Source organism: Lactuca sativa, chromosome 9 (assembly GCF_002870075.4).
Source record: "Lactuca sativa cultivar Salinas chromosome 9, Lsat_Salinas_v11, whole genome shotgun sequence".
In the NCBI taxonomy this organism is placed as follows: Eukaryota; Viridiplantae; Streptophyta; class Magnoliopsida; order Asterales; family Asteraceae; genus Lactuca; species Lactuca sativa.
Window position 1 is genome coordinate 167,656,141 of NC_056631.2, and position 25,508 is coordinate 167,681,648.

Here is a 25,508-nt window from a genome sequence, read left to right on the forward strand (position 1 = left end):
GGATCAAAATCCGGATACTACTGCTAGCTAAATGGGTCGGCATTGTGGCCTTAGACCCGTTCCTACTGAAAGGAAACTCACCTCGTGAACTGGCTGCTGTGTGTATGGCTCTGGAAGCTAACTGCTGCTGCTCCGGTATCTCCCCGGCTCAAAGAGCTCTTGCTTTCCCTTGAATCTCTGCTCTACAATCCTTCTCCTTGCTCCTTTCTTCTTCTCCTTCTTCAAGCCTTCACAAATGCACACAAGATCACTAAAAACACTCAAGATCGAATTAGGGTTTTCTCACAGCTTTAGAGGGAGAAGGAGGCGAGATTGGGGGCTATAAGGTGGCTTAAATAGTGGGCAACCCGGGGATTTAGGGTTTCTCCCAAACGGACAGACTCGCCGAGTCCAGAATATGGACTCGCCGAGTCGCCAGCTAATACGTGCTCGAAATCCCGACCCTACTCGGCGAGTCAGGCTATGAACTCGCCGAGTCCCTCTTGCAAAACTTCAAAATAAATACCAAGGAATTATCATACTGGAGACGGGTCGTTACAATTCTCCCCCACTTATCTCAGACTTCGTCCTCGAAGTCTGCTACGGCTGAATCTGCAAATATCTCTGGGTAGTGCTCCCTCATCTCCTCCTCAGCCTCCCACGTCCATTCCGATCCCTTCCGGTGCTGCCACTGCACCTTCACTAACTGAATTACCTTGTTCCTCAAGGTCTTGGTCTTCTGGTCCAGAATCGCGACCGGCCTCTCAATATAATTCAGGCTGCTATCAACCTGAATATCCTCTAGGGGAACGACTGCTGACTCATCCACCAAACACTTCCTCAACTGAGACACATGGAAAGTGTTGTGGATCTGACTAAGATCCTCAGGAAGATCTAACCGATAAGCAACCCGACCCACCCGGGCCAAAACCCTGAAAGGACCAATAAATCTGGGGCCCAACTTGCCCCTCTTCCGGAACCTGATGACACCCTTCCAAGGTGAGACCTTCAGAAGGACCATATCTCCCACCTGGAACTCCAAGTCCGAACGCCTCCTGTCGGCGTAGCTCTTCTGCCGACTCTACGCAGTCTGCAGTCTACTACGGACCTGCTGGATCAACTCAGTCGTCTTGAGCACCACTTCTGTGCTCCCGATGATTCGCTGACCGACCTCGCCCCAAAAAATCGGGGTCCTACACTTCCTCCCATACAACATCTTAAAAGGAGGTCGATCAATGCTCGCATGATAACTGTTGTTATACGAGAATTCCGCTAACGGAAGATACGTATCCCAACTGCCACCGAAATCTAGAACACATGCCCTAAGCATGTCCTTGAGAGTCTGAATCGTCCTCTCGCTCTGCCCGTCCGTCTGAGGGTGGAAAGCGGTGCTGAAATGGAGACGAGTACCCATCTCGTCGTGGAACCGCTTCCAGAATCTGGATGTGAAACGGACATCTCGGTCTGACACCACCGATACCGGCACTCCATGACGTGCCACAATCTCTCGCACATAGATATCGGCTAACTTTTCCGCCGATATACTCTCCTGGATCGGAATAAAATGGGCACTCTTCGTCAACCGATCCACTACTACCCATATCGAATCCACTCCTCGTGCGGTCCTGGGGAGCTTGGTGACAAAATCCATGGTGATGTCCTCCCACTTCCACACGGGAATGTCTAACGGCTGCATCTTGCCGTGAGGACTCTGGTGCTCCACCTTGACCTTCCGGCAGGTCAGGCATCTCTTAACATACCAGGCGACGTCCCTCTTCATGCAGGGACACCAATAATCAGGTCGAAGATCTCGATACATCTTCGTCGCCCCTGGGTGGATAGAAAATCGAGACTTATGAGCCTCGTCCATCAATACTTTCCGTACTCCACCCCAGTACGGTACCCACACCCTCCCGTGCAGCGTCAGCAATCCCCGACTATCATAATCAAACGAGGCTACTCGGCCCACGATCCTCTCACACTTCTGTCTCTCCTCCTTGAGGCCCTCCACCCGAGCCTCCTTGATTCGCTCCAACAACGGAGTGATCACTGTCATCCTCAAACACAGATCTCTGATAGGGGCCGCCGACACTTTGCGGCTTAGGGCGTCGGCCACCACGTTGGCCTTCCCTGGATGGTAAAGGATCTCACAATCGTAATCCTTTAGCACATCTAACCACCTCCTCTGCCTCATGTTCAGACTCGGCTGATCCATAAGGTACCTCAAACTCTTGTGATCCGTGTAAATAGTACAACGGACCCCATAAAGGTAATGCCTCCAAATCTTGAGGGCAAACACAACTGCCCCCAGCTCCAAATCATGGGTAGGATAATTAGCCTCGTGAGGCTTCAACTGCCTCGAGGCATAAGCTATCACATGGCCTCGCTGCATCAATACTGCTCCCATACCTGTGATCGAAGCATCACAGTAGACTACGAAGTCCTCTACTCCCTCTGGCAAGGTAAGGATCGGAGCCTCGCACAATCTCTGTCTGAGGGTCTCGAACGCTGCCTGCTACTCAGGCCCCCAACGAAATACCACCGACTTCTTGGTCAGTCGGGTGAGCAGTACTGCTATCTTGGAGAAGTCCTGAATAAATCTCCGATAATACCCTGCCAACCCTAGGAAGCTCCGAATCTCAGATGGAGACTTCGGGACCTCCCACTGCATCACGGCCTCTATCTTGGCCGGATCTACCAAAATACCCTTCTGGTTGACGAGGTGACCAAGAAACTGCACCTCGCGCAACCAGAACTCACATTTGGAGAACTTTGCGAAAAGTCTCTCCCTCCTCAAAACCTCCAGCACCTCCCGCAGGTGCTCCTCGTGCTGCTCCTGCGTCTTGGAATATACCAAGATATCATCTATGAATACTATCACTGACCGATCCAGCATCGGCCTGCATACGCGGTTCATGAGATCCATGAACGCGGCTGGAGCATTGGTGAGCCCAAATGGCATCACCACAAACTCATAATGACCATACCTGGTCCTGAAAGCAGTCTTCTGTACATCCTCATCTCTAACCCGCATCTGATGATAACCGGAGCGTAGATTGATCTTGGAGAACCAAGATGCTCCCTGAAGCTGATCAAACAAATCATCTATCCTCGGAAGTGGGTAACAGTTCTTCACCGTTACCTTATTCAACTCCCGATAATCAATACACATATGATGCGACCCATCCTTCTTCCTCACAAACAGGATCGGCGCTCCCCAAGACGAACTGCTCGGCCGAATGAAACCCTTGTCTAACAGCTCCTGCAGCTGTGTAGACAACTCCTGCATCTCAGGGGGAGCTAGTCGATACGGTGCTTTGGCTATCGGATCCGCACCAGGAATTAGGTCGATCCTGAACTCAACCTGTCTCTCAGGAGGTATCCCCGGCAAATCCTCGGGAAACACATCCGGGTAGTCTCGAACAATAGGAACATCATCAACTGTCGTCTTGCCCTTCTCCCGGGCATCCAAGACGTAAGCTACAAAACCGGCGCAACCCTGCTGAACATAGCGCCTCGTCCTTGCGGCGGAACAAAAGGTCGGTCCTCGCTGTGGCCTCTCGCCCTGAATCACTAACTCTCCCCCACTGGGAGTGCAAACCCTCACTAGCTGAAGCTCACAATCAATCACCGCCCCATTGGGGCTTAGCCAATCCATGCCCACAATAACCTTATTCCCTCGCAGGGGAATAGGTACCAGGTCTACTGAAAACTGCTCATCAAACATCTGAAGGGAACACCCTCTATGCACTCTGCCGACCCTCACGGTCCTATCATCTGCTATCTCAACCTCTAATGGACAATCCAGCTCCCCAGGAGCTCTACTAAATCTCTTGCTAAGCACAAGCGATACGAATGATCGGGTAGCCCCCGAATCGAACAATACCAAAGCAGAAATGCCGTTCACAGAGAACGACCCTAAATAAAACATACAATCATAAGCAATATTCAAACGATAATAATAATAATTAAGAGATGAAGGGAAGATACATACCCGTCACCACATCAGGAGTCGATCGCGCCTCCTCTGCTGTCATCTGAAACGCCCTACTCTTCGCCACTGGCGCATCAGCTCGGCCCTGCCGGCCATCTGTAATCCTCAAAGTAGCAGGGGCAGGTGCAGCCACCTTCCCTGCTGCGGCTAAGCTCGGACACTGGGACTTTTTATGTCCCCTCTGATTGCACTGAAAGCAAATCAGATCAGATGCTGCAACGGCAGTAGCAGGAGCCGTACAATCCCTACTCAAATGTCCAATCCGACCACACTTGTAGCAGCCGGAACTCCCCGCCTTGCACGCTCCTTCGTGCATCTTCCCACACCTACCACATCGACCGTGGCTTGGCTGTCCCCTGGACCTGTGATCTGAAACCCTGGGCTTTTTGCCCAAACCGCCTGAACCCAAAACCGCCTCCGGTTTCCTCTTCTTCTCCATGTCGAGATCAATCTCCCTCTCCCGAGCCCTAGCAATCATATCTTCCAGCGTTTTACAGCTGGACCGGCTCACAAACTGGCGGATATCGCTCCGCAACATCTCATGATAACGGGCCTTCTTTATTTCCTCATCAGCTACGTACTGAGGAACGAGAAGAGCCCTCTCCCTGAACTTGGCGGTGATCTCCGCCACTGTCTCTGTAGTCTGGGTGAGGTCCTGAAACTCCCTAGCTAACTGCTACACCTCAATAATCGGTGCAAACTCCGCCCTGAACCTGGTAGAGAAATCAGCCCAAGTCATGGCGTCCAATGCTGCGTCATCTCCAATGGAGTGTCCGACCTCCTCCCACCAATCCCGTTCCCTGTCCTTCAGAAGACAGGATGCCAATCTGACCTTGTCCCCCTCGGGACACCTGCTAGTGCGGAAAGCGTTGGCCACATCCGCCAACCATCTGGTACTCGCTATGGGGTCCCGCGCCCCATGATAGTCCGGAGCTCCACATGCCCTGAACTCCCTGAAAGTAAGGGTGCGCGACCCATTCATGGTCGCCACCTCGGCACGGAAGGTGCCCAATCTCTCATCCATCAGCTCCAGAATCCCCTCCTTGATCGAACCGAAGATCACAGGAGTCTGCTCTAAAATGATGCGCGTAATCTCCGAAGAAAGAAACTCTCGGGTCTGCTCATCCATGCGCTCGTCCCCCGAGCCTGAACCTGATCCCTCCCCGGCACCTCCGCTGCCGGCTGCTGGTCTGGAACGCAAAACCACCATTCTGAAACACATCACAACTACATCAGAAAACTGAAATATCTCAAGGGATGATTGATACTACAACTAGCTCCCTGGTCTTGTCTCGGCCTTTCTTAATTCGAGTACGGATCCTCTGCTTTCAGTAGTACGGGCCCATACTACCTTCCACATCTATCCGTACTTTCTTCAAGAACTGCCTTGACTCCACCAAGTCACTTCTACTACTACTGATCTCTGCTACTCTCATCCTAGGCTTGCCCTAGGGAAACCTCAGACTCAACTCATCTAGTCCTCAGCTGCTGAGGGTCTCCTTATAATACTAATTAGCCACCACCTGAACACCATCACATGTGACGAAGATTAGATAATCCTTCAAGTAAAAGACCCGTCCCTATAATGGTTGGACTCAAACAAGAGCTGCGCAATAGGGCCAGTTCCAACACTCTGGGATTATTCAACCCTGATCACATGTGGTGTGACGTGTTCACCTAATGGCTAACTCCCATCACTCAGAATCCAACAAAGCACGAAGCAAGCAACATTCGGATAAAGGAAACATACTCAGGCAAAACTATTCTCATAACGAGAAACTGTACTAGCATACAATGCTAAGCTCATACTATCAGGCATAACCTAAACAGGCCATCCTACTGCTGTCTACTCAATACTAGCATGCAATACTCATAAAGCTGTAACACATAAAGCAGGCACATAAGGCATCCTCCTAGATCCTTAGTCCTATACTAGCATGCTGTTCTACTGGAACTGGAACTGAACAAATAACTTGTATGGGTAATTTGGGAGTACTTACTTGAGCTCGGCTGATCGCATGCACCACACCCTTATCTCGTTTAAAAATTTCTTTCTTTCTAAGTGCTTTCAAAATTCTTTAGAAAACAGTTTCTTTTTTTTTAAATCTTTTTATTTCCCCTTAGTTTGAGTTCAGATACACCCGGAAGTGTATCTGAATCTCTCAAACCAAGGCTCTGATACCAACTTGAAACGACCCAAAAATACGACCCAAAAATTTCATTTTTCAATATAACCAAAAACCATAATCTGAGTGTCATATCATAAAAACCATACGTGATGTATCCCAAACATAATAAAAACACTGTGCGGAAAACTGTATCATATCCATGTCATATCAAAATCAAAAACTAAATCAACTCCCAGGATAAAAGCTGAAGCTGTGGTGTGTGCGATGCCATCATCCCGAGCTCTTCCCTCTGCTAGCGGAAGTACCTGAAACCAAAACTGAAACTGTAAGCACGAAGCTTAGTGAGCTCCCCCAAACTACCACATACCATACAATAACATATCAAGCACAAACTGGGGCCTTGCCCCCTCCATCGGACCGAAGTCCGAAGCTGACTGACTGGGACCTTGTCCCCTACATCGGACCGAAGTCCGAAGCTAACATCAGACCGAAGTCCGAAGCTGACTGGGACCTTGTCCCCTACATCGAACCGAAGTCCGAAGCTGACTGGGACCTTGTCCCCTACATCGAACCGAAGTCCGAAGCTGACATCGGACCGAAGTCCGAAGCTGACTGGGACCTTGTCCCCTACATCGAACCGAAGTCCGAAGCTGACATCGGACCGAAGTCCGAAGCTGACTGAACATAGCATAAACATATCACTAACATGACACACACATAATCCTGTCTGAGCCACGAAGGCATCAAACATGCTAACTACTGCATCAGATCAAAATCCGGATACTACTGCTAGCTAAACGGGCCGACATTGTGGCCTTAGACCCGTTCCTACTGAAAGGAAACTCACCTCGTGAACTGGCTGCTGTGTGTATGGCTGTGGAAGCTAACTGCTGCTGCTCCGGTATCTCCCCGGCTCAAAGAGCTCTTGCTTTCCCTTGAATCTCTGCTCTACAATCCTTCTCCTTGCTCCTTTCTTCTTCTCCTTCTTCAAGCCTTCACAAATGCACACAAGATCACTAAAAACACTCAAGATCGAATTAGGGTTTTCTCACAGCTTTAGAGGGTGAAGGAGGCGAGATTGGGGGCTATAAGGTGGCTTAAATAGTGGGCAACCCGGGGATTTAGGGTTTCTCCCAGACGGATAGACTCGCCGAGTCCAGAATATGGACTCGCCGAGTCGCCAGCTAACACGTGCTCGAAATCCCGACCCTACTCGGCGAGTCAGGCTATGAACTCGCCGAGTCCCTTTTTAAAACTTCAAAATAAATACCAAAGAATTATCATACCGGAGACGGGTCGTTACAAAAATGTTAGTGAAATGAGAGTAAATATAAAATGTGGAATCCCAATGGTGTGTGCGATGAAGTCAACTCGAGCTCTTCCTTTTGGAACCGGAAGTACCTGGAACATTAACTAAAAACCGTAAGCACAAAGCTTAGTGAATTCTCAAACTACCTCATAACATATATACAATAAACATACAACGGGCCTAGCCCGACATCGGGCCCTGCTCAACATCGAGCGCCACTGGGTAATGGATCGGGCCTTGCCCAGCATACATATAACATATATCAAATAATCACATACACATGTAATAATCCTGATCAAGCTCCGCGTTTCCTTGAGTTTGAGCTAGCGGTTTTGTAAGAATATCTGCCCTTTGTTCTTCACTAGGACTGTATTCCACCTCCGCTTGATTGTTTTCAACACAATTACGAATGAAGTGAAACCTCGTGTGAATGTGTTTACTCCTTCCATGAAAGATGGGATTCTTCGTTAGTTTGATAGCCGAATTGTTATCAACTTTAAGAACCACTTTCTCTTGCTCCTTGTTCATGATTTCTCCAAGCAAATATTGAAGCCATATTGCTTGACATGTGGTCGCCGTGACTGCCATGAATTCCGCCTCGCAAGATGATAAAGCAACAATATCTTGCTTTTGCGAACACCATGTTATCGGAGATAAAGGTAGTAGAAAATGTGACCAGTTGTGTTTCTTCCATCATCTGGGTCAACATTGTGACTACTATCACTAAAACCAATAAGTCACCTTTGTCCCATCCTTTCGTACTTGATTTCGTATCCCGTTGTTCCCCGTAAGTACTTAAGGATATGTTTGATTGCACCGACATGTGATTCTCTTGGACTTTGCATGTATCGGCTAACAACTCCAACCACATATGACATATCGGGTCTTGTTTTCAAGAGATATCTAAGACATCCTACCACCTTTCGATATTCTGTTGGGTCGATTTCGGGTTCATATTCGGCCTTATTTCCCGGTTCCATTGGAATGTGGGTCGGATTGCAATCATATAAACCATATTCTTTTAAAATGCGTTGAGCATATGCTTCTTGGTTTATAGTAATCCCCAATTCATCTTGCTAACTTCAATGCCAAGGTAATAAGTCAATCTTCAAAGATCTGAAATCTCGAAGTTCTTGGACATATCTAATTTGAACCTCTTTATTATGTTCAAATTTGCACCTATGACAAATAAATCATCAACATAAATTGCTAAAATTAGAAAGTTAGATCCTTCACTTTTTCGGTACACCGATGGTTCTTTCATGCAGTTTTGAAATTTCATACTCTTCAAAATCCCATCAATCTTCGTGTTCCATGCTCGAGGTTCTTGTCTTAGACCATATAGTGCTTTCGTAATGCGATATACTTTATGCTCGTTGCCTTTCTTTATATAGCCTTTTGGTTGCGATACATAAATGGTTTCCTTCAATTCTCCATGTAAGAATGCCGTTTTAACATCTAAGTGTTTAAGCTCACACCCATGAGTAGGGGCTAAGGCTATAAGAAATCGATTGGTTTCAATTCGAGCTATCGGGGCAAATACTTCTTGAAAATCAATACTGGGTTGTTGCACGTAACCTTTAGGAACTAACCTTTCCTTGTATTTATTAATGGTGCCATCTGCATCTTTCTTCAATTTGAACACCCACTTGAGTCCAATTGGCTTCACCCCCATAGGTTTGTTCACAATAGTCCAAGTATTATTCTTGTTTATCGAATTAATATATGCATCCATGGCTTTGACTTACTATGGTTATTTCCTTGCTTCTTCAACAGATACCGACTCGTCATTGGTTGTAAGAAGAATTTCTTCGAGATTATCAAGATCAAGCTCATAATCTTGAAATGGTCTTGGAGGTACTCTTGTTCTTGAGGGTATTTGATTTGCAACTCCTTGTTGAACATTATTATTTACCAGACTTGGTTATTCATTATCTTGTACTTCCGCTCCATCTCCAATCTCATGATCCAATTCAATCAGTTCAATTGGATCATTATTTACATCGTTTCCTTGGTTGTTGTTTGCCTCGTCTCTCGGATAGTCCCATGGTATTATGAATGAGCCCGATTCTTCATTGTTGGTTCCTTCTTCTTTAATCCAATCCCACCCTTTGGTTTCATCAAAAATAACGTCTCAACTCATGATTATTTTTTGTGTTACCGAGTTAAATAACCAATAAGCTTTCGTACCCGGTTCGGAACCAACATTCACTAGTGGTCTTGATCTTGCATCCAACTTCTTTAGATTAACCGGTTCAACTTTTGCATGTGCTAGACACCCAAATATACGAACATTTTCTAAATTCGGTTTTCTTTTATACAACTTTTTGTAAGGAGTTGTATCACCAAGGACTCTTGTGTAAACACAATTGATTAAATTTGTAGAGTGATTTACCGCTTCTCCCTATAAGTAGTTTGGAACATGCATTGCCTTCATTATACTTCGGGTCATGTCCGTAAGTGTTCGGTTTCTTCGTTTCATAATTCCGTTTTGTTGTGGAGAATATAGGGCGGTAAGGTGGTGTTTGACTCTGTTTTGATCACAAAAAGAATTAAAGTCGAGAGAAGTAAAATCACCTCCTCGATCACTTCTAGACACTTTCAAAGGCTTTCCAATTTCATTCTCCACCAAAGCTTTGTATTTTTTGAAGTGTCTTTTCTTTCATGAGATAGATCCACATAAATCGTGAAAAATCATCAATTAGTGTAAAAATATACCAATTTTGACCTTAGGTTGCCAGCGTGATCGGACCGCATAAATCACCGTGAACTAGTTCCAATGGTTGTTTTGCTTTGTATGTCTTCATAGTTGGGAATGACTTTCTTATTTGCTTTCCCACCAAGCAAGACTCACACAATTGATTCTCATGATCAAATTGGGGTAACCCTTTGACTAGACCCTTCTTGGACATCTTTTTCATTGACTCGAAATTGATATGCCCAAGTATTGCAAGCCATTGCCATGTATCTTCACTTAGTCTCGAATGAAGGAAAATAGGAACTCCAATTTTTAATTTTATTTTATAAAGGCGGTTTGGAGTTCTTTGTACTTTCATTAATAAGGAATTATCGGCATCGTTCATGGTCAAGTTGTTGTCTTTCATTCGAGTATCACACCTGGCTTCGATTGCTTGTCTGAGGCTAATAATATTTTTCTTGAGATCCGGTATGTAGTAAATCTCCGTCATTAGCCTTTGTTGACCCCTCTTGCATTGGAAAAGTATAGCACCTTTTCCCTTTATTTTTACACACGAATTATCTCCAAATTTAACCCTCCTGGTTATGCCTTCATCGAGTTCCGAGAAAAATGACCGGTTTCCCGTCATGTGATTGCTTGCCCCATTATCCAAATACCACACATCGTTATCTTGTGAGTCGTATCGAGAAGATATCACCTTTTCTTCGTTTAAAAATACAGCCTCTTGTAAAAATACAGTCTCGTCGGTATCGTCATATTCGGCAAAATTACTTTCTTGTAATTTTTTAATTTGGTCCGGACATTAAGACGCGAAGTGGCCCAGTTTATCACACCGGTAACAAATAGTTTTGGACAGGTCTTTTTCGGTTTACGGTTTGGATTGGGATTGGATTTGGGCTTTTGATCAAAGTTGGGCCTGTTTTGATCAGTGGGTCGATTATCATTCTGTTTTGGGTCGTGGGTCCGTCGAGGCTTGTACCCATTTGATGACCCACTTAAGTTATTTGATCCACCAACCCCTTTCCTCCTTGAATGAATCTACGACTTCCGACTACTCGAACCAACGCTACTGCTCAAACTACCACCGCCTGGAGACTTCACAAACATCACCCTCATCTGCCCTTCTCTGTCGTTATCAGCCTCCTTCACCCTCTCCTTGTAGGCTTTCAACCGCCCAACCACATCCTTGAAGCCCACCATCTTCAGATCAAGGACTTGCTCAAGGGAGGCCACCATGTGGATGTATTTTCTTGGCAACGAATTGAGGAATTTCTTCACCATCTTTGATTCTTTAATCGTTTCACCAAGTACTGCCGATTGTGACGAGATTCCGGACAGTTTTTCAGCGAAACTGTTGATTGATTCCTTCTATGTCATCTTCAGCATGTCGAAGTCAGCGCTTAGGGTTTGTAATCTTGCCTCTTTCATCCTATCATCCCCTACATAGCGAGCCTTGATCGATTCCCACAGAGCCTTTGAAGACTCGATATCACCAATTTGCATTATCAAGCTTTCTGGAATTGCATGATAAAGCAACCCCGTAGCAAGGTAATCTTTTTCCTCGTTCTTGTCTGTTCCTGGATCGATCACTGTCCAAGCCTTGTGAATTCTAAGCACCACCTTCATACGCAGGACCAGATAGTGTAATTGGTTGGTGTGAGCATCGGACAGACAATTGAAGTCGCTCCGACCTCCTTGAACCGATTTCACAGCCTTCGGTTTCTAGGCTCTAATACCAATTCAAGATAAAAAAAAATAATAATATGAAACTCTCCAATATATTGAGAAAATAACTCAAAACTCAACTAGATTGTGTTACATTCTGAAATCATAACTTGATTCTAATGTGTGTGTGTGTGTGTGTATTGTTGGAATAGTGTCCAAGGTCATTAACTATTGAGAATATTTCTAATAATAACAAGGTCCTTTTGGGTTGCCCTCAAGACCTAAATTGAGTAGAATAAATAAATGAGAAATTGGTTTATTAATTATTATGATTAATAATTAATTAGAAACTAATTGGAAATATATTTTGGAAATATATTATGGGAATTAATTAACAGTTTAGTTAATTAAAGGGTTGAATGTTCATTAATCGATAGTTGGTTAATCAGGAATGTACCAGGACTCTTATGGAATTAGGGTTGGATGAAATTCACTCCATCCCACATGGGAAATGAGTGAAATTTCGTGGTTATGCCTCCATCCCACATGGGAAGGAGTACTAAACCTTAGGAGGGATCCAATGCTATAAATAGGGCCGTAGGGATTTCATTCCTCATTGCACCTTGGTTTGAAGTTTTCGCCAACCATTCTTCCTCCTCCCATTGGGACGATTTCTAACCCTCTTTGGGTTTGGTAATTTGACCATTCTCTTAGTTATTTTTATTCTACTCTTTGGTGTCATTGGGTGTGATACAATTAGAGATATTCTGGTTTGGGTCCTTTAATCCAAGCAATTTCATGGAAGATCAAGATCTCAAGCATGGAGATGAAGGGCTACATAAGAGGTATGTTTTTTTTTGTTTGTATGTTTTCTAGGGTAGATGTAATTAGCATGAAGCCATAGATCTATAGGTTGCATGTACATTTAGGTATATCGTTGTTTCGATTTTTCTGCTGCCGAGTTTAGAATGTATTTGATGCACAGAAAACCCAATATATATATATATATATATATATATATATATATATATATATATATATATATATATATATATATATATATATATATATATATATATATATATATATATATATATATATATTACCGACTTATGAATCAGAATATAGAAACTAGGAACCGACTTAAACACAGTTTCCTAAAACTAAGTAGCCATAAATTAAATTGCTTGGTTTGCAAGTTCTCCTTGACTTAGGATTCCAATATTTTTATCCAAAAAGATTAATTATAAATAGTTAAATAGTTAATGATAATTTTGACTTTTGTTACATATGTTGAATTTTGATCAGATTGTACTATTTCTCCGTTTTTTGTTTGTAATTCGGAATTTGTGCTTGCTAGTTTCTTTTTCCAACGTATGTGCGTATGTGAATTGGTGTCTGGATATTGTCTTGTCTTCTTCCAATACACACCGCTACACAGCCCTTGAATCATCCATAAAAACATAAAGATTCTTACAGTAGCTTTACAGAATCGACTTAAAAAACAGTTTCTTCGGTACTTGTTCTTTGTATTCTAAATTAACATTTGATTTCAACAATGTTCATTAAGGATTTAAATGTTCTTGTGGGTATTTCATTACTTTTTCTGTTGATCAATTGATTAGTCAATAACTGTTGACTTCACTAATATTCAACGCCTTTGATCGAGGTTTGAATTAGACTAATTCATCTTCAAATTAGGTGGAATCTCTACCAATAATTTTTCAGAAAACAGTAACGAAGTTTGAATTTAATCCTCTGTGAACTCATCTAAAAAAAACATACAATTTTCTAATCTTGATTGAGCCACATCCGTGATTATGTGTCGTTCCCTTGTTATATTGAATACATGTAGTAATTTTTTTTTATTGCTATTTATGGTACAAAACTCGAAGAAAATAGTACAAGTAGATCAAGCAACACAACAATATCAATGAAAACACGCCGACATTTTTGCAAAAAACTAAACCTGTAATTTACGAACATCGGCTTTCAGAGTCTTGTAATTAAACCCCGAGATCATTTTAGGTCCATTGATATCTGCTACATCGATCACAGAACAGAATCTTGGAACAAATTTGTTGCCTCTTTTCTTGCTTTTCGGGGTTTTAGTCGCTGAATCTGCTTGTTCACCCGAAGTTGTAGCTGCTTCCGCTACTTGTAAGCTATGCTTTCGAGAGTGTACTTTAACCTCAAGCATGTTGAAATACTCGAGTTCTTTCATCATGAGAGATCCAACGGTTCCTTTTGTGCCAATCTTGACTGGAGTTTCTGTCGCCATTTTTGCAGGTGTTAATGAAACAGTGGTGGCATTAGGTTTCAAAGCCATGTTTGTTTTGTTATGGGGTTGAATTTGAAATCTTGGCCTATATGAATGAAATGGAGGATCTTGTGTTTTTTTCAGAGGTTATGGTGAATTGGTGATCATGATGTGGAACTGTTGTGTTCATGAGTATGCAGTGGAAACATTTAACTTCGGGGTGGGGGGCTCCTAAGTCCATCTTCTAACTTCGACACCTCATATATTGCTTGTGTAAATATCATGTGACAAGGGTATAAATGTCATTTTGATGTAATGTATCCAAAGGGGATGGGTCGCTTTAAATATGAACTTCATCTTCCACCTCTAAAAGGATTAATTGGATTTGAACCTTTTTTGGTGTTTTTTGGATATACATTTTTGTATTAATTTGTATTGTCGTATGAAATGTATATGTATGTCAAATTTCATAATAAAGGCAAAGATGAGTATGAGTTAGTTTTAAAACGGATACGGGTTAGGTTTGTAGTTCATAGATTTTTAGTTTTTTTTTGGGTTTAAACCCATTGAAAATACGATTGTTATAAATCGTACAATATTCAATTTAAATATACTAAAATGACTATGCAATAGTAAAGTATTAGAAAATAGAGTAAATTACACGAATGGTCCCTGTGGTTTGGGATAATTTGCGTGTTTAGTCTCTAACTTATTTTTTTAACTCAGAAAGTCCCTATTGTTTGTTTTTATTACGGTTCGGTTTATATCACAAAACTGAACCGAAACAGTAATATTTCTATAAAAAAAATTAAACAAACTCCTTCAGTTATTATGTTATTATCGGGTGTTCTGTTTAGTCGGTTTTTCGATTTTCAATTCGGTTTTTGCTCATCTTTAGACAAAGATAAAAATATTATTATGACTTAATTATGGTATGTGAAGAAGGACAAGAGATTTTAAATTTCGATATAAATCGTTTTTTTTTTTTTTTTTATGTTATTCTTATATGCAATGCATGTTAAATTTTTTATAGAAAAATTGAATATCCTTCTTATAATAAAAATCATGTAACAAGGGTAAAAAAATCATTATGGCTTAATTAATGTATGTGAAGGGAATGGGAGATTTTTAATTTCGTATAAATTGTCGATTTATTATATATATTTGCACAACGAAATTTATTAGAGAGTAACCAGCGGGAAGCTGGACCACCAAAGAGTACAGGAAAACAATAACAAAAGAAATAGAAAAAAATATAAACAAAGTTGTAGAAACTAAACTAAAGCAAGAACGAAGTAGGTGATGTTTAACATAACAGAAGAGCAAACGTAAACGAAAGGCGAGCGAAAACCAGCAGAATCCGATAGTCCAATACTTTAAATACTCAGTCACCAACATCAGTTAGCCAAGAAGGGTAATTACATTTCACCTCAATACTGCAGCAATTGCATGATCCATAGAGAAAAATGAGGAAATATCTAACATCAAACATTAGGTCTTCACTATGCGATCTCTGACACAGAGATCCAACATGTAAAATCATGTGACAAGGAAAAAATGTCATTAGGGGCTTAATTATGGTATGTGAAGTGGATGGGAAATTTTAAATTTTAATATAAATTGTCTTTTAAAATTATCCATATATGTAATGTATGTCAAGTTTTTTTATTGTAAAGATCGTGACAATGTAATTATTGCTTAATTTTGGTATGTGAAAGTGATGGGAGTCTTTAAAGATGAATTTTACCTCTCCCCTTTTAGTGAACAAGTTGGCTTTTAGCTTCTTGCTTTTTTCATTAGAAATCAACATGCATTGTATGGAGATAAATGAGATATTTAACCATAGTGTTGAATGAAATCATGTGAAAAGATATGTCAAGGTATCATGTGAACTTAAAAACTTATCATTTCCCATCATGTTAGAACACTGTTTACAAGACTTTGAATGTCATTGAAGATTGTGCGTATACATAAATCCTTGACAATTTAGTTGATAAGTTATTAAGATGGATTAAAATTAGAACATTTAAGTTATTGGTAGAAATTCTTGGATTTGAGTTTTTGAGTAACATTCATGTTTGAATCGCAAGGGCTACCAAGTAACAGTTTTACCCCTTGGTGTTTTGCTTTATGACCATTACGAAGGAAAACCTTTTTGATAACATAAAAGGATGCAACACCTTTTATTATGATATGAGACATTTATATAGTATTTGATAAGAGCAATTACTTTTTACAGGATCACATAAGCAAGAAAAAAACAGAAAGTTACAATCTTGACCTTAGAAGCAAACACACACACACACACCAAAAAAAAAAAAAAAAAAAAAAAAACACACCACTTTTTAGTTTTTACATTTATATGTTCATAAAAAATATCTTTTTCTTTTTCCCATCATCAGTTGGGGCCATTAATGGTTTAACGATATATATTTGACGTAAATGATATTTAATGTAATGATTATTAAAGTTTTTAATAAGTCCGATATTATATCTCAGAAAAGTAGAATCTACATTAGCAAGTATAAAAATCAACAGAAAGTAAAAGGGCAAAAACAGGAAAAACGGAAATAAAGGGTCAGTTTTAAAAAGATGCAGAAGCTTTTCTCTTGTATCAGAGCCAGGTTTCGATCCTGGGACCTGTGGGTTATGGGCCCACCACGCTTCCGCTGCGCCACTCTGATTTGTTGATAATATTGTCAAATTAATAGTAGTAATTAATAAACAGACCTAGTGGTTAAGTTTTATTTATTTATTTATTTATTTATTTTAAAACAACATTTTGTTTCAACATAATCATACTCCAGTTACAAAGTTTTGTTTCTATAGATTGTTTGTTTACTACTCTACATAAACAAAAAAAAAAAGTTTCTACCGCATGTTCTAAATAAATATATTATGGGTTTTTTTTTCAAAATTTTATACACAAATATTTTTATATAAATATCCAGATTTTGTACCAAAACGTTTTAATTATATTTCTAGATTTTGTACTAAAACATAATATCATCCATTAAATCCAAAAGTAATCAAAGCTAACACAAAAGTTAACATCAAATTTCATACAAACCAGTCAAGGTATTAAGAAAACGAAATCATGCAATTTCTAAAATGTGAAATTACTCCTCATCGCTAGTATTTCCTACCCCTGTATCGACTCACACAATCTCTCTGAATTCCTTCAACAATCCCTCCCCAAGCATCAATACCTCTATGTTACTCAATGTTAAAATAAATGTTGCAAAAAAGAAACTGGTAAACATATATATTTAAAAATTATAAACAAATAAACAAATAAAACATTTTATACTTACATTAAGCCTCATATATATGCGATCTTTAGCACTATCAGGAACCTTAGACCAACTTGTATATTAGGGTGGGATGCTAGTTGCAATCTTATTGGAAATTAGACTAACAAACATGCTATGACTTTTTCCCACGCACTTGAAGGTTTCACAACAGGTAGAGGAGTTTTATCTTTTTTTTTGTATTCTTGAATGAGGTTTATGTCTCTACCCTTTCCACGCTTGGTTTTTGCTACATCAACACATGAATTCAAACGTTAACAATTTAAAATTTTAGTCAAGATAAATACATATATTCAAAGGAAGCAAATAGCATACAAGACTCATATGCTGTCAAAAGACGATTTCCACTCCAAAGGTGGTCTATCCCAGCCATCTCCGTCATGCCCTCGCGCAACAACTACCATGACCTTGATTGAGATTTCTATCAAAAGAATAAACAATTTATGTGACAATGAATAATAAAATTTACAACATTATTTTAACAGTTACATCAAATATTCATACAATAAGCATATAAAATAACATATTTTCACAAATATAAGACCATCCACATCAATGCAATGCCACTAATCTTTCAATTACGTCACGTCAGCTTTGTAATTATCATCCACATCAATACAATACAAATTATCTTTTCAAAGTGGACCCCATTGACACATCACCAATTAATTTATAAAACTTAAAATAAATCTAAAATTAATTATGATTAATAATGTAATATATATATATATATATATATATATATATATATATATATATATATATATATATATATTCATAATGTTTTGCCAATAAATTATTTATCCTTTTACTCATTATAATTATTTGTTATGGGTGTTTTTTAAACTATTGTAAAGAAAAGTAATATAAAACAATATAAAAGATTAAAAGATACAGTGGCATTGCAACACTTTTTGCAGCACTTGAAAGACAAAGAGGTAATATTAGTGACATGGCACCTCCATTTCATTTGCAAGCCATCTTTGAAAGACCGATGTGGATGCTCTAACACACATAATAAAAATATATATAATAACCATATGATGCCATCAATCGGAATCATCACTGGAATAATATTTTTCTACAAGACCATCATCATGGTTATAAACATATATTTCTTTGTTATCATCTGAAGAGTATATTTTAGCTGCTTCATTTTCGTCATCAATAAAACTTTCATACTCCTCAACAGGCTCGACAACCACACTTGATTCATCAATTTCATCAAAATCGGTTTCCATATGTAAGTTACCTACATCGACAACCAACTCAAAATCAGACGAGTTAGTGACATGTGGAACATCTATCTCGTTGACAACACCAATAGATGGATGATCCCAAAGTTTTCGGTGGTGAACTTCTTCCGCAACCCTCCAGTTACTATTTCGAGATGGATCTTGGAGATAAAAAAGAACTTGTTTTGCTTGTGTAGCTAACATTTACGATTGTTCCTTGTACCAACTATAACGAATGTTGATACTGATGATATTGTTTTCTATAATATGTCATCCCTTCTCATGTGTGTTGAACCATTTACAACGAAACAGTACAACCGAGTAACCACTTAAATAGTGTAACTCTACAATCTCCTCTAGTTGGCCATAAAATAAGGAATTATCTACCTCTCATACAACAACGCCATTGTTCTGAGTAGTTTGATTATTATCTCGACTGAGTACTACAAATCTAAAACAATTCACTATGAAAACAGTGTAAGTATTTTCATATAAAGAGCCACGTGCCAATGCATTTAGTTCGTTAGTGTAGAAAGGAGACGCTTCATTTCGAAGACGATAGATTAGAAAAACATATATAAGTATGATACCTTTAAGTACTATTATACACTAAATTTATATTGTATTTACCTTGTTGTAGAACCATGTAGGAAATTCTATTTCAGGATCACTTTCAGGAAGTTCATATGCAAATTCGATGTGTATATTATAAATTTTTTTATTAATACTATCAAAACACTTGTTATTTAAATAGAGAAAACATTAAAATACTTACAATTTAAAGTATTTAATCTCATCACAAGTGTCTAATACAAACCATTCTAATTTTTTCTTATCTCGTGGAGAAAGATTCATAATTATCGCTTTGGAAATTGGTCGACACTGTGATGAAAACACTGATAATTGCCTATTTGGAATGCCATCATCCTCATCTATTTCGGGACGATTAAATTTTGTTTGCACATCCTTAAGATACATGGAGTAGAATGTCAATGTTTCCTCAACAACATAACCTTATGATATTGAACCTTTAGGCTTGGCCTTGTTTTTGACATAGTTTTTCAACTTTTTCATGTATCTTTCAAATGGATACATCCACTCATGAACATAGGCCCTCCGAGAATAGATTCTTCTGGTAAATGAAGAACTAAATGAATCATTATGTCAAAAAAATGTTGGAGGGTAAATCAACTCCAATTTTCATAATATATTTATTAGCTCATCATGTGCTTTAATCATATCTTCAACATTTATGGTTCTTGAACAATTTTTTTATAAAGAAAGTACAAAGCTTAATGATTGTTGTTGAAGTATCCTTATCCAGGAATACACGAACTCCAATGGGCAACAATCGTTGCATGAGAATGTGAAAATCATGAGACATTAACCCGATGATATTTGAATCATGTGCAACCACTCTCTTTTTAAAGTTTGATAAAAAATCATCGGGTATCCTCACTTCTTTTATGAATTGACAAAAATGTTTTCGATCATCATCAGAGGCGGAGCTAAGAGAGGGCCAGGGGGCTATGGCCCCCCTGATTTTTGGCATTCTAATATATATATATATATATATATATATATATATATATATATATATATATATATATACATATATAAGCTTATGTTATTTTATTCAAAGTAATTATTGTGTTATTGTATGCATAAATGTGAGCCAATCAATTTTACTTATTTTAAGAAAGTGATTAATACATATTATTGAATTAAATATAATTGAAAAATATCATCTAATTTACTTACAATGGTATTTTAGTCAATTAATATACATTTAATAAAGGAAAATTGCATATTTTAAGGGATCATAAATTCTATTAATTTTAAAAACCCGATTTTACGAATTATAATTCTTTTAATTCGTAGATTCTGACAGAATATGTTTATGAGTATATTCAAAAATAAAAATATTCTTGAACTATAAATATAAAAATATTTTTGAACCTATTTCTTGATCATAACTTTAAAAACTTCTTGTAGAACAACAAATTCCTGGACAATCAATTGAAGAATAAAAAACGAAAAATACATTATTTCTTATAGAATATTAGTAACAATTGTTAAGAATTATATTTATTGTTAAAAAATAAAACTAAAAAAAACTTTCAAAATAGGAAAGAAAACATCAAAATCTAACAACGGCACTAATACATTCTAAAAGAATAATGTTGCTTAGAATCACTTTCAATTTTGTGGTCCGTTCTTCAAGCATCAGCTTCTGTGAAAATAAATTGTAGTTTAGATTCCAATAATGCATTAGCAAATGAAAAATAAAAAACTAAATTTCTTTGGAAAAATATGTGGACTTGTGAATTGCACCAAAACCAATAACCAATAATTGTAGAACGTGCATAAATCAGTGAGAAAATATTCATACTCAATTCCAATAGAATTAGATTTCATGATTCCATTCCAACAGAATTGGAATTCATGATTCCATTCCAAAAGAATTGGAATTGCACCAATATCATCCATTGAATCATCTATAGAAACAAATTGATTTTTATCATATAAGAAGAAGTAAATTTGATATGAAAATAGTGACAAACTACCTTCACTTTGTACTTTACAGATTTCTTACCCATCACCGTTAACAACCTTCAAACTCCCAAAAAACATCACCCTTCTCCCTCCTTTATCCCACCTTCATCACCAACGAATCTAGCTTAAACAGCCACCTGTGAGAACCCAAATCACAGCAGCCAATCGAAACTACCCTTATTCCTCCCCTTGTCTCGTGAAAACTGCCACCACCGAACCACTCAGTACCACCTTATACCACATTCCAGCCACCACCATCACCAAACACCCTACCTTATAAGTCCATTAATCTCCGCCAAACCACCGACATTCATCAATTCTGCCAATAAAAAAATAGAAGAATGTGGTGTTATTCGAATCAGAAATAGAGGAGGAAAAGGGGGACAATTACGTCCGATCAATCAGCAAGATTAAGGAGCTGTTAATTTCATCGATCGATTGGAGAAGAGAGAAGGGAGCTGCAATCATTTGGCTTCTTCCGACCAGAGGGAGGTGATGCGAAGAAGAGGAGGTGTAATTTTGGGAGGTGTCGATCGAATTTGAGAAGTGAAGAAGGAAAAAATGATACTGGCTTCAATTTAGGGTTTTAAATCTTGATGCTGATTGAGTGTTATAAATATATCTGTGCTTCTTGCGATTTACTAGGAATACAACTAATATCCAATTATATATCTATTTTACCATAATTAACTAATAATAAGATTACTATAATACCCTTATATTATTTATTAAATGATTTGATTTATCTAAAATCTGATTGGTGCATAGAATAACACAATAACTACTTTAAATACGTGAACCATATATATATATATATATATATATATATATATATATATATATATATATATATATATATATATATATATATATATATATATATATATAGATTTATAAGTTTGCTCACGTCTTGGCCCCCATAATGTATTATATATAGTAAGGATACTCTGTAATTGAAAAAATTATTTAAAAAAGTAATTAACTATGAATATTAAATAATCAATAAATCAGTTATGTTCGATTATTACGCACATAAATTAGTTCCAACAGAAGCAAGAAGTTTGTTGAAAAAAATCAATAACAATTCTAATAAAACTAGGATACTGATTTTAGGAAACTAAAACTCTATAAAAGAAAACCAATTAACAAATTTAACATCCAAATTATTAACAAGATAAGAGATCATCAAATTTGTTTTTGTCAAAAATCATACCCACCGTCAGAGTACTCATCCGCTGGAGTCGCCCAAAAATCCACCGCCTGATTTAGCACTGGAAAAAACTCATTGCTGGAAAATGTACCCATTGGGTCTCCGATCGACACCGCCCTTGCTGATTTCTGTTACTCAAACCAACATTGCCTTGATATCTTCTGTGTTTCCGACCACAAATCGCTACAGTAGCCGCAACTGCCGGTGCCAAAGTGCTTACTAGACGCCCTTTTTGATTTCTGCGTCTCCGGCCACTGATAGATCAATCTCCGACCAGACGGTGCGACTCTTCAATCTCTCTGATCGGCTATCCCCTTGTAAGCTTCTTGGTTCTCTCTCCAGTCTCCTTCTTTCTCTCTATAATATGTTAATGTTTGAAACTTAATAGGAGAATGGAGACATATAGGTATTAGCTGTCAAATTTAAAATGTTATAATTTTAATTGTTTAATACTATTAGATGTCAAATTAAAAGACTATAATTTTTAATTGTATAATACTATTATCTATCATTTGTTTTTTTGATAAAACCTTTTAGAATAAGTTTTGTTTGTTTAGTAGAAACTTTTAGAACAAAGTCCGATTATTTGTTTATATATAATAATAATAATAATAATAATAATAATAATAATAATAATAATATTATGTGAACTATTATTTTTGATATTATTAATTTTTAGTTATTTGTTAACTATTTATTAATTATGCCATGTAGAGTAAGCCAAAATGAAAAAACAAGCAACACTTGATGAATTTTTAAAAAGAAAACATGAAACTTCTTCTCAAATACCGACAAAACCACCCTAAATGTTATAGATGCAAATACTCTTAATGATAGTGATCCTCTGGCCGCATATCAACCCAAAAAAACCTTGTCTTGAAATGAATGATGTTGGTCTTAATACACTAGAACGAGATCCTAGTTTGCGTATCCAAATTTATGATTATCCAAGCAATAAACGAGATACAGTTCCACGAGCTTATATGAATCTTGGTCCCTTTCAACCAACACTTTCTGCATATCCAAAATCTGGACCAGAAGACTATAAACGTAGCTTTCAAGGTTCTTGGTTCAAGAAATTTCCATGGCTTGAATATTCATAGAGTTCTGCATTTTGTTTTCCATGTTTCCTTTTTAACAAACCTTCTAGAATGGGATACTATGGCCAACGAGCATTTACTATAGATGAATTTCAAAATTGGAAGAAAGTAGGTGGGAAAAATGTGTTTTTTTGCAGCATATGGGAACTGAGTGTACATCTTTTCACAATGTTGCACAAAAATCATACGATGATTTGTAAAATGAGACTCAAAATATACAAAATAACTTTGAGAAATTTATCGATGAAGATCGTAAGAAGAATAGATTGAGATTGAAAGTTGTTATTTATGCAGTCCGTTGGTGTGCCTTTCAAGCAATTGCATTTAGAGGTCATAATGAAAGACCATATTCCATTAACAAAGGAAATTTCCTTGAAATGTTGGAGGCAATATGTTCTTTTAACAATGAGATGAAAAAATTGTTTCATACTGCTCCTAAACATGCATCACATACATCACCAACAATTCAAAAGGAGAGTTTAAACCTTATCTCTAATAGGGTGAGACGGATGATTTGTGAGGAGATTGATGGTGGAAAATTTAGTTTACTTGTTGATGGAGCACGTGATGAGTCTAAAAGAGAACAAATGTCTATTGTTTTGAGATTCGTAAATAAAGATGGCGTTATTATGGAGCGTTTCTTTGGACTTGTTCATGTTCCTGACACTACATCACAAACCCTGAAGGATAGAATATATTTTCTATTGACACATAACAATCTTGATTTTAAGTCGATTCGTGGCCAAGGGTATGACGGTGCAAGCAATATGCGAGGTCATTTCAAAGGTTTACAAGCATTGATTTCAAAGGATTGTCCATCTGCATATTATGTTTATTGTTTTGCTCATCGTTTGCAATTAGCATTAATGGCCGCTTCACAAGGAGTTATTGTGGTGCAAAAGTTTTTTACTAAATTATCTTTTGTTATCAACATCGTTGGTGCTTCTTCCAAGCGTTCTGACCAACTAAGAGATGCACAAGCCGAACAAATGGCATATTTTAAATCTATTGGTGAATTGGAGAGTGGTAGAGGCCTCAATCAGATTGGTACATTACAACGGGCTGGGGATACCAGATGGGGTTCTCACTTGAAATCGGTTTGAAGCTTAATAAAAATGTTTAATCCAATTTGTGAGGTTTTACTTAAAATTATTGAGGATGGCACTGGTTCGATCAAAGGAGATGTAAATTCAGCATATGAGACTATTACTACATTTGAATTCATTTTTGTTCTACATCTGGAGAAAGAAATAATGAAGATCACAAATTTACTATGCCAAGATTTACAAAGACAATCTCAAGATATATTGAATGCATTGAGGCTAGTTTCATCCACCAAATTGCTATTGCAAAAAATGAAAGATGAAAGATGGGATAGTTTTCTCGCTCATGTTAAGTCATTTTTTCTTGAACACAACATCGATATCTCTGATTTGTCTTCTTCTTACATTAGTAGAGGGGTTGGATCTTGTAATAAGCATAGCGATCATACACTTGAACATCATTATCGAGTAGATATTTTCATCGAAGCAATTAACTATCAGTTAATGGAATTCGATCATCAGTTCAATGATAGCTCGATGAAGTTACCCCATCTTTCAACAACTTTATATCCTAAAAATTCTAATGATCCTTTTCGAAGTGGTGATGTATGTCAATTAGTAGAAAAGTTTTATCCTGAAGATTTCAATGAAACCAAGATAAATCTTTTGAAGATGCAACGCCAATATTACGAGGTGGACATCGTTCAACGTGAAGAATATAAACAATTGATATCTATTTCAAAATTGTGTCAATGGTTGATAACGACTAGAAGAGCAACCAATTTTTATCTTATTTATTAAGTAGTTAGCCTTATACTCACTCTTTCGGTTTCCACTGCTACAACTGAGAGATCATTTTCAGCAGTGAGTCTTATTAAAACAAGGCTACGAAATAAAATGGAAGATGAGTTTTTGAACGACTCATTGGTTTTATACTTAGAAAGGGAGCTTGCATAAAAGATTACTTTAAAGACGAATGTGCAACACTTTAAAGACGTTAAAGATCGACGAATTCCACT

General features: G+C 38.1%; 3 protein-coding genes and 1 non-coding gene across 4 annotated transcripts; 2 read left to right on the forward strand and 2 right to left on the reverse strand.

The window, feature by feature from the left end:
* Positions 1-13,737: 13,737 nt before the first annotated feature.
* Positions 13,738-14,103, reverse strand: LOC111912714 (uncharacterized). Its single transcript, XM_023908442.1, has one exon. The coding sequence runs from the start codon at positions 14,101-14,103 to the stop codon at positions 13,738-13,740; it is 366 nt and encodes a 121-aa protein (XP_023764210.1).
* A 2,543-nt stretch (positions 14,104-16,646) lies between these two features.
* TRNAM-CAU (transfer RNA methionine (anticodon CAU)) lies at positions 16,647-16,718 on the reverse strand. The gene has a single exon. It is a non-coding gene; the product is annotated as a tRNA-Met (tRNA).
* A 6,509-nt stretch (positions 16,719-23,227) lies between these two features.
* LOC111912712 (uncharacterized) lies at positions 23,228-24,549 on the forward strand. Its single transcript, XM_023908441.1, has 2 exons — positions 23,228-23,408; positions 23,696-24,549. The coding sequence occupies exons 1-2, from the start codon at positions 23,228-23,230 to the stop codon at positions 24,547-24,549; spliced, it is 1,035 nt and encodes a 344-aa protein (XP_023764209.1).
* Positions 24,550-24,561: 12 nt separating this feature from the next.
* LOC111912711 (uncharacterized) lies at positions 24,562-25,290 on the forward strand. Its single transcript, XM_023908440.1, has one exon. It carries the CDS (start codon positions 24,562-24,564, stop codon positions 25,288-25,290), a length of 729 nt encoding a protein of 242 aa, XP_023764208.1.
* The last annotated feature ends 218 nt before the right edge of the window (positions 25,291-25,508 follow it).

Bases quoted from the DNA above. Each gene is read 5' to 3' on its own strand.
- LOC111912714 (XM_023908442.1), bottom strand. From the start codon at position 14,103: ATGGCTTTGAAACCTAATGCCACCACTGTTTCATTAACACCTGCAAAA.
- LOC111912712 (XM_023908441.1), top strand. From the start codon at position 23,228: ATGAATGATGTTGGTCTTAATACACTAGAACGAGATCCTAGTTTGCGT. The intron at 23,409-23,695 runs GTTCTTGGTTCA...TTATCGATGAAG, and splicing joins CTATAAACGTAGCTTTCAAG to ATCGTAAGAAGAATAGATTG.
- LOC111912711 (XM_023908440.1), top strand. From the start codon at position 24,562: ATGTTTAATCCAATTTGTGAGGTTTTACTTAAAATTATTGAGGATGGC.